Raw genomic sequence first — 9,786 nt, 5'->3', positions numbered from 1 at the left:
TGGGAAGCACATAATAGTCTCTATGCTATGCATCCTGGTGGAAACAAGATATATCGAAATTTACGTGAGCTTTATTGGTGGCCTGGACTTAAGTTCGAGGTTATGGAGATCTTAAGTAAATGCTTGGTTTGTTAAAAGGTGAAGGCGGGTATCAGTTGCCTTCAAGATTGCTTCAACCAATAAAGATTCCACTCTGGAAGTGGGAAAGGATTACTATGGACTTTGTTAGTGGGCTACCCTTGACGCCTACTAAGAAAGACTTGATATGGGTTATAGTGGATCGGTTAACCAAGTCTGCCCATTTTATATCGGTCTACATCGATTACTTGTTACGAAAGCTGGCTAGATTGTATGTAGCGGAGATTGTAAGATTGCATGGAGTGCTAGTTTCTATAATATCTGATAAGGACCCACATTCCACTTCGCGATTATAGAAGAAGCTGCATGAGGCGTTAGGTACTAGGTTGAACTTCAGTACAGCATTCCACCCTCAAACCAATGGATAGTCGTAGAGGGTAATCCAAATTTTGGAAAATATGTTGAGAGGGTATGTAATTGAGTTCTGGGGTAGCTTGGGATACTATTTTCCATTAGCCGAATTCGGGTACAATAATAGTTATCAAGTGAGTATTGGGATGGCTACGTATGAAGCATTGTATGGGCGGAGGTGTCGAACTCCAACATGTTGGACGGAATTGGGCGAACGAAGAGTTTTGGGCCCAGAGTTAGCAGCAGATATTGAGGATAAGGTAAAATTGATTCAGAATAGGTTAAAGGAGGCCTCGGATAGGCAGAAGTCGTATGTTGACCTTAAGCGTTGAGAGATAGAGTATGCAGTGGGGGACTTAGTTTTTCTTAAGGTCTCTCAGTGGAAGAAGGTGTTAAGGTTTGGACGGGAGGGGAAGTTAAGCCCAAGGTTCATTGGGCCATATCGGGTTGTGAGGTGGATTGGGCTAGTCGCTTATCAGTTGGAATTACCTTCTGAACTAAGCCAAATTCACGACGTGTTTCATGTTTCCATGCTAAGACGGTATCGCTCAGATCCTTCACATGTCGTGGCGGTTGAGGAAATCGGGGTTAGGCCAGACCTAACTTTCGAGGAGGAGCCTATACAAATAATTGGACGTGACGTTAAGGTACTGAGAAGGAAGTCCGTCCCATTAGTCAAAGTGTTTTGGCGTAATCACAAGGCTGAGGAGGCTACTTGGGAACCTGAGAAAGCAATGCGACATCAATACTCTCAACTATTTGGATTAGGTAATTTTGAGGACGAAATTCTTTTAGAGGGTAGAGTTGTAACGCCCCAAAACCTTGAACTTTCTTATTATTTTAGTTTTGATAAAATGTGTGCTTAATATTCTTAGTTAAGTGCTAATTAAGTGTTAATAGGCCTGGGTTAGTTTTGGAGTTCGAACTTATGGGTGAAGGAAATTATAGTTTAATAATCAAAAGAACCTTGTCGGCAAGTAGGTTGGTTTTTAAAAAAATGAAGGAGGATTTGGACACAAGAAAGCCTTGTGTTGGAGTGGCAAGTGGCGTCACATGTGGGGATTAGAGGTGGCGTCACATGCATGACAAGGAGGTCTAGGGTTCCAATCTCTCTTTACTCAAAAGGAGGATTTATTTTTGCTCTATAGATGGTCAGTAGTGGCGTTGGATATGAGCTCTGTAGGGAGTGATAAGAGGAGAAATTTAAGGAAGGGATTAAGGAGCTATTAAGGAGGAAAATTAGGAGATGATGAGTGAAGAGAGGTGGAGCCAAATTGGGAATTTGGGGATAGGAAATTCGGCTATAGTCTATATAAAGGTGCCGATTGTGGGGATTCTAGGCTAATGTCGAATTCTCCCTCTATATGTTACCAAAAACACCTTTCTCTCCAAAGATCTAAAAGCCAAAATCCCTTATTCTTCCTCTCTTACTTTGTGTCGATTTTCCATTCTTCCTCTAGTCAAATTCTCTTTGATTCTCCGTTGTTTAGCTGATTTCTTATTCTCTTCTTCTTTGTGCCGAATAACCTTTTTCACCATACAAATCTCAAAAGCCGAATACTTACTGTGCTGCTACTACTCCCTCTATTTCGGCTGATTCTAGTGTAAGTACTCTCTCTTTCAGTCAGTTTTTGCTAGTATCAATTACTCCTATCCCTTACTCTTTCTAAATTAGTTTTTGGTAGGGGATTAGCATCAAATCTCAGTCTTTTGGATCTCGGCCGATTTGCTCCTTAGGTGTTGGGACTTTGGTAAGTGTTCTTCACTTTGGTAAGGATTGGCCGAATAGGCCTTAGTAGGGAAGGGTGACTTATGTTGGATACAAGTCACCCATTATGTTTTTAACGATAAAGCTTAATGCAAATCTGGGAAGTACTCATGATTAGTGATCAAAGGAAAGCTATTTAGGCTTGGCGTTTCAGGTAAGGTTAAGGTGAGATTTTGGCTTTTGGTAAAAGTATTCAATAAGTATGTGTGATTAATCATTGAGTGACATTGATTGTAGGTTCGTGGTTAGAGAGATCGCAGCACGCTTTATTACCAGGTGTGTACATACACTGCACACACACAGTAGATCGACAAATCCTGAAATGCCAAAATGCCGAAATGCCGAAAAGTCGAAAGTTTGGCTACAATAGACCTGCGAGTGCGCGATCACTCGTAAGGGGAAATCGATAGGTGATCTGAGGCTACATGAGCAATACCATGGACTTGGGGCATGTATTTTTCAACCGGGCCAGAATGGGCTAAATGGGCCCGATGGGCTGTAGAGCCCATAACAGGCAAAATTGGAAATTTGATACTAAGTAATGAGAAATTGTATGAAAGCATGACATGAATGTGATTTGGGCCTAATGGATCATACGAATATGATTTGGGCCTAATGGGCCATATGAATGTGATTGGGCCTATTGGGCCATATGCATGTATATAGACTTGTTTTGGCTTTGTAAGGGGGTTATGGGCCTAGTATCTGAAACTGCTTAAACGAACATAAAACTTAATTAATTAATTGCGACCGTAGACGAGTCATAAGGTTAAGGTGTGACAATGGGTATATGCATGTCTAGGATTGGATCTAGGGAGAGCTTGGTACTTAAGCGGTCTTATTTGTGACAACCTTAATTTGACCCTAGTCAGAAAGTGGTTTCGGGACCACAAAACCGAGTCATAAAAATAATTAATCGATATATTCTAAACTTATTATATGTATAAATGCATGTGTGAAAGTTTCATACTTCGATTTGGTTATTTGAAGGTGAAATTTAGTAAATAGGATTTATGTGTGACATTTTTGAAATGTGATGGATTAATTTAAAATGGTCTATTAAAGTATGTTATAAAAATAAGGGATTTGCATGTCAATTCATCCATTTATGACATGTAGTGGCCGGCCATGATGGAATTATATATATATAATATGTATTAATAATTAGTTAGTGGTTTTATATATATTTTTTATAACTTAGATAAATAAAAGGTTAGTAATAAAATAATGAAAATTGGGGGGGGGGGTGAAGAAAAAAAAAGTTCATTTTTGTTCTTGCTTGCCGAATTGAAAAGAAGAGAGGGGGGGGAGACTTTCGGTTATTGAAGGAGAAGAAAGGTTAGTGAAAGGTATTGGATTTTTGAAATTTAAGCTTGTTTTAGGTTAATCATCTTGTTTCTTACTTAGCCCATGCCAAAAAAATTTTTGAATCTTGATGGATGAATGGCACATTCGGTTATGGTTAATGAGGAAATAATTTGATTTTAGCCTTTAAACTTTGAGGAAGAAATTGTTGTTGCAAGAAGTTGAGCTTATTGATAGTATAAATTTTTATTGCACTTATGGTAATAGCCGAACATGTAGTTGTTTAAGGTTTTGAACAAGTGCCGTTTAGGTGTTCTAAATTGTCTAAATTAGATGTTCAATCATCTAAGGGTTCGGCATTGTGCATTCTTGTTAAGAGTTTGATTTGAAATCATGAGATTTTGTTGACTTGTGTTTAAATGACATTCGGTCATGGTCTACGGGTGTTTGTTAATCCGGTTTAAGTGCATAGGTGCTAAATACTTTGTATTGGAAATTTTGATGTATAAGTAGAAATTAATTAAGATGATATTGGGTAAATTCTTAGCTTAGTTGTGTTAAGTATTCGACAATAATTATAATAATGAATATGAGAGTGTATATAAATATGTGATTGTGCATAACTTAAGTAATCGACTAAAATATGAAAATTTCATAAGTATATATATACTTATATGTATGTTAGTGCCTTATGTATACATCTTGTGTCATTGAGACATTAGAAAATAAATATGTATTAAAGTTATATTTGTAGTTGTTTAATGTGACTTACCAAGTACACAAATTTGAAAGTGAAATGGTGATAGACTTAAGTGGTAAATTGATTCAAATGAATTGGTTCTAAACTGTATATGGATGCCGTATGATTGTGTTTGATTGGGAAGTAAATTGTTTGATTTAGCTCAAGAGCTTAGAGGATCAAAGTTGGATAGGGGAAAGGAAAAAGAAATCGAATAGCCGTTGAAATCGTTTGACAACATCCGAGGTAAGTCTTTAAGTAATGGAACTTAGCTTATGATTTGATAAAGCAATTATATATATATGCATATATGTGTGAATGTTAATCGGGTTTTAAATCCGAGCTTGGTCTCGAAGGGCTTTTGAGCCAGTGTCATAATCTGAGCTTGGTCTCGAAGGGCTTTTGAGCCAGTGTCATAACCGAACGTAGTTTCGAAGGGCCTTCGGGCCAATGTCATAATCCGAGCTTGGTCTCGAAGGGCTTTTTGAGTCAGCGCTAAGAATCAGGCTTGGTTCCGAAGGGCGTCTGTGACGGCATAATATTGAGTTGAAAACTCGTAAATATTCGTACGAGAAATCATATAATACATGTTGAAACAATTTTAAACAAATGTGCTACTTACAATAAGATAACTAGGGAAGTAATTTACTCTCGTTGAGAATATGATTATGTTAAATTATGACTTTGAAATTGGTAGGGATGCTTAGACCATTGTTTAAAATCATTCAATGTTTATGATCGATTATGATGTATGAGTTCGAATTAGAGTTCAACTTCACAAATGTGAGATGTAGGTGTATATGCATGAGATTGACACGGAAATGTGAGATGAACGATTACGCTATAGAATGAATTTAGTTGGATATATATATTGCTTTCACCTTTGTGATATGAATGATAAAAGTAGTACCTTAGTTATTTTCTATTCGGCCAAAGGATGAAACAAACAAACTTAGATATTATTATGCCATTCTTTTAAATGATTTCATTATTTAAAACTTACTAAGCATCGAAATGCTTATTCTTTTGCTTTAATTCTCTGTTTTATAGATTTTGTTCGTCAGCTATCGGACTTGGGAGTGTCAAAGTCGAAGTCGTCCACACTATCTAAACCCTTTTGGTACTCTTTTAGTTGAACTTTGATAATGGCATGTATAGGGTTGACTTTTGATGTTAATTAAGTACTTTTTTGGTAATGTATATATGTATAGCCATGCGAAAATGGCTTGTATATTTTGAGTATAGCATTATAATCATTTTGTATATATGGTCTTATGATATGGTTATTGAGTGGTATGGAAATGCTTGGTAATGATTAGCCATTGGAATGGCTAATCATGATCATATTTGGTGCTATGTATGTCAAATTGCTAGCTAATCCATGGAAACCATGAAATAGGTAAAATTTACCACAAAATAGATTCAGACAGTAGTAGTGACGTGAATTTGAAAAATCACTAAAAATAGTAGAAATGGAATTAAATAATGAATAAGTTACATAATCGAAGCTTGATGAGTCTATTTTCATATGGAAGAAGAAAACAGTATATGAGCTATATTTTATGAGATGTTTAAATTTTTGTGAAACAGGGCGGAGCGATTTGGATCCTGTTATGACTTTGGAAATTCACCATAAATTTTACAAAGATAATTATAAGTCATGATTTATATGTACAGATTCATTATTTGCATAGTCATTGAAGCTCATGCAGGAGATATCTCGATTCTTAATACACGAGGTCGAGTAGTCGAACCTCAAACAGGGAGACTTTAACTAATAAACTGTACTAATTTGCCCGACCAAAATTCTAGAAAAAACTTAGTAGATAGATGTATGAGTCTAGTTTCAGGAAAAATTTACGGAATTGGATTTGAGTTTTGGAACTCGAGATATGATTTTAAAGTGACTGTGATGCGTTAGCCACTTGTCCGGAAATTTTAAAATGAGTTGTATGAGCTGCTTAAGTAATGAATTAAGTCCGTTAACACCTCGTGTTCGACTCGGAAATGAGATCTAAATGCAGGCGTTTCATTTTAATTGGTATCAGAGCCACAGTTTAGTCGATTCTAGGACTACCGTAATACGTATGGGTCTAGCTATACATGCCATTATGTGTTTATCGATAGTGTGGTGATTTCGATAGTTAAAATGTGTTTACTTATAGTAATGGATCCGATCCCAACCGAAGCGGTGGTGATGATGTTGAGAGTGTAGCGCTGCTCCATGAATGGGACAAATACGGTGGACTCTCAACCTATTGCTAGTAATCGAACGATGAAGCTAGACAGGCTTTTTATAGCGTGATGAATGATTGGTTCAATCAGTATATTCGAACTAATACGGCTGTTCCGCAACCCCCACTTCCGACTAATACACCCCCTGCAACCGCGATACCTCCGGTGATTGATCAGATGAGGTTAAATAAGCCCCCAGCTGACAAAATCCGAAAGCATGGGGCTACTGAATTTAAAGCTACAGACAGCGATGATGCCGAGCAAGCTGAATTTTGGTTGGACAACACTATTCGGGTACTTGATGAACTATCTTGCACACCCGATGAATGTCTGAAGTGTACTATTTCTTTACTACGTGATTCTGCCTACTATTGGTGGAATACGTTGATTTCTGTTGTGCCTAGAGAACGAGTAACTTGGGAGTTTTTCCAAACTGAGTTTCAGAAAAAGTATATTAGCCAGAGATTCATTGATAAAAAACGGAAGGAATTTCTTGAACTTAAACAAGGTTCCATGTCTGTTACTGATTATGAATGAAAGTTTGTGAGGCTTAGCCGGTACGCTCGAGAATGCATTTCTTCAGAAGCTGTAATGTGTAAACGTTTCGAAGATGGACTGAATGAAGATATAAAACTATATGTTGGCATTCTTGAAATCAGAGAATTTGTAGTACTTGTTGAGCGAGCTTGCAAAGCCGAAGAGCTCAGCAAGGAGAAAAGAAAAGCTGATATGGGAGCAAAAGAGTTTCGTAAGAGATCTTCGGGAAAGCCCTTTCAACAGTCATCAAAGAAATTTAGAGATGAGTTAGGCCGATCTAAAGACACTTCGGGTTTTTCCAGACGAGATCGTGATCGACCCCACAATAATCTGAGTCACTTGATTGCCGTGTTGGAAATGATCGTCGGGGCGGAGACAGAGTGCGATATTGCGGTAAATGGCATTCGGGGAGTTGTAGATTCCATGACCGCTCCTGTTATAAGTGCGGATCAGCTGACCACTTTATCAAAGATTGTCTGAGACTGTCGGAACAAAATGTAAATCAGAATGGGAAACTGGGTGCTACTACAGCACGAGGTAGCCCACCTAGGAATACGGGGAACGCTAGCAACGGTCAGAGAGGGTCTAAAGATGTTACCACCAGATCTGAGGCTCGTGCTCCTGCTAAAGCTTATGCTATACGTGCACGCGAGGACGCTTCTTCGCCTGATGTTATTACCGGTACTTTCACTCTCTTTGATACTGATGTGATTGCTTTGATTGACCTGGATCTACTCATTCTTATGTATGTGAGACTTTAGCATCCAAAGAAGACTTTACTGTTGAGTCTCTCGAGTTCGTTATTAGAGTGTCGAATCCCTTGGGTCGTTATGTGCTTGTCGACAAGGTGTGTAAGAAATGCCCCTTAATAATCCGAGGCTCCTGTTTTCCGGCCGACTTGATGCTTTTACCGTTTGATGAATTTGATGTTATTCTCGGTTTGGATTGGTTGACCGTACATGATGCAGTTGTGAATTGCAAAAGTAAGACTATTAATTTGAGGTGTGCAAATAATGAGATAATCCGAGTTGAGTCTACTGTTTTGAATGGATTGCCAACAATAATTGTAACACCCCGTACCCGAGTCCGTTACCGGAATCGAACACAAGGTGCACACAAACTTAGTTTAACTATCTTCACAGTCCATTTAGAAATTTCCAGACAAGCTGGTCACTGCATCAGTGTCGCCTTAAAAATCATATCTTGAGTTTCAAAGCTCGAAAATTTGTTTCGTAATTTTTCCCTGAAACAAGACTCATATTTCCATCTACATATTTTTTTCTAGAATTTTTGGTCGAGCCAATTAGTACAGTTTATTAGTTAAAGTCTACCCTAATGCAGGGATCGACTACACTGACCTTCGTGCGTTACAAATTGGATATCTCCCTGTACAGGGCTTCAATACTGATTCCGTCTGTTTCTATAGAAACTAGACTTAGAGAGGAATCTATACATATATGGCATGACTCCTAATTATCTCTGGTTAATTTACAATGAATTTCTAAAGTCGGAACAGGGGATCCAGAAACCGTTCTGGCCCTGTTTCACGAGAACTTTAATATCTCTTAACATATAATTCATATGACCGTTTTGTTTCCTCCATATGAAAGTAGATTCATCAAGGTTCATTTACATAATTTATTAACTATTTAATTCCATTCCTACAATTTTTAGTGATTTTTCAAATCCACACCACTGCTGCTGTCAGCATCTGTTTTTCAGGTAAACCTTACCTATTTCGTGGTTTCTATGGACCAACTAAAGTTTTGTCATACATAGGTCCACATAATATCATTTTTAGCCATTCCAATGGCTGATCATTTGCTCACACTTCCATTCAGTCCGTAGTCACATCATAAAACCATACATATATACATAAGCACAAATGGTCTAATGCCATACTCCACTTTTACGAGCCATTTTCGCATGGTCGTACACACATACATCACAAAAGTACTTAAAACGCAACAAAAGGGTAGTCCTATACATGCCATTTCAAAATCCAACCAAAATATATACCGAAAGGGACTTTGATAGTGTGGGAGACTTCGACTTCCAGAAATCCCAAGTCCGATAGCTGACGAGCCAAAATCTATAGACAGAGAAACAGAGAAACGGAGTAACCAATTTATGCTTAGTAAGTTAGAGCAAGGATTCCAGCACAACAAAAGCATAACATTCATATAGCTAACGGATAATTTCATATGCACAAATTCTCAATATCATACTTATTTCACATTCCAACCCCTATATTCATACATAAGGGTTCATCTTAGCCAAATGCCGAAAGCTCATTTCTCGATTGAGCGAGTATTATTCAAGGAATCAACTATTCCAAAGCACATACGAACATACCTCGTTGCTGGAATTTTCAAGCGTATTAGCTGAAATTTTACAGCGGTTCATTCATTCTTGAATCACGTATCTTGAGTTTAACCGGATATGGCTACACATTCAAATGCCTTGGGACATAGCCCGATTCTGATAAACTTCGCACGAATGCCTTGGGACTTAACCCGATTTAGTAGCTCGCTCGAAAGCCTTCGGATCTTAGTCCGGATTTAGTAACTCGCACGTATGCCGTCGGATCTTATTCGGATTTAGTCACTTAGCACAAAGCCTTGGGACTTAGCCGGATATCATTCGAATAACCATGTACATTTATCAATAAATCATAACACATTCATATTTCGTTTTCATTAGCAAAATTCAA

At 37.9% G+C, this 9,786-nt stretch overlaps 1 protein-coding gene across 1 annotated transcript; it reads left to right on the top strand.

The window, feature by feature from the left end:
- The first annotated feature begins 635 nt into the window (after nucleotides 1-635).
- LOC128283899 (uncharacterized) lies at nucleotides 636-1,375 on the top strand. The gene is made up of 3 exons (XM_053021316.1): nucleotides 636-749; nucleotides 870-1,257; nucleotides 1,365-1,375. The coding sequence occupies exons 1-3, from the start codon at nucleotides 636-638 to the stop codon at nucleotides 1,373-1,375; spliced, it is 513 nt and encodes a 170-aa protein (XP_052877276.1).
- The last annotated feature ends 8,411 nt before the right edge of the window (nucleotides 1,376-9,786 follow it).

This window comes from Gossypium arboreum, chromosome 11 (assembly GCF_025698485.1).
Source record: "Gossypium arboreum isolate Shixiya-1 chromosome 11, ASM2569848v2, whole genome shotgun sequence".
NCBI lineage: Eukaryota > Viridiplantae > Streptophyta > Magnoliopsida > Malvales > Malvaceae > Gossypium > Gossypium arboreum.
The sequence above is the reverse complement of the archived record's forward strand: the minus strand, read 5'-3'. Positions and strand labels throughout refer to the sequence as shown.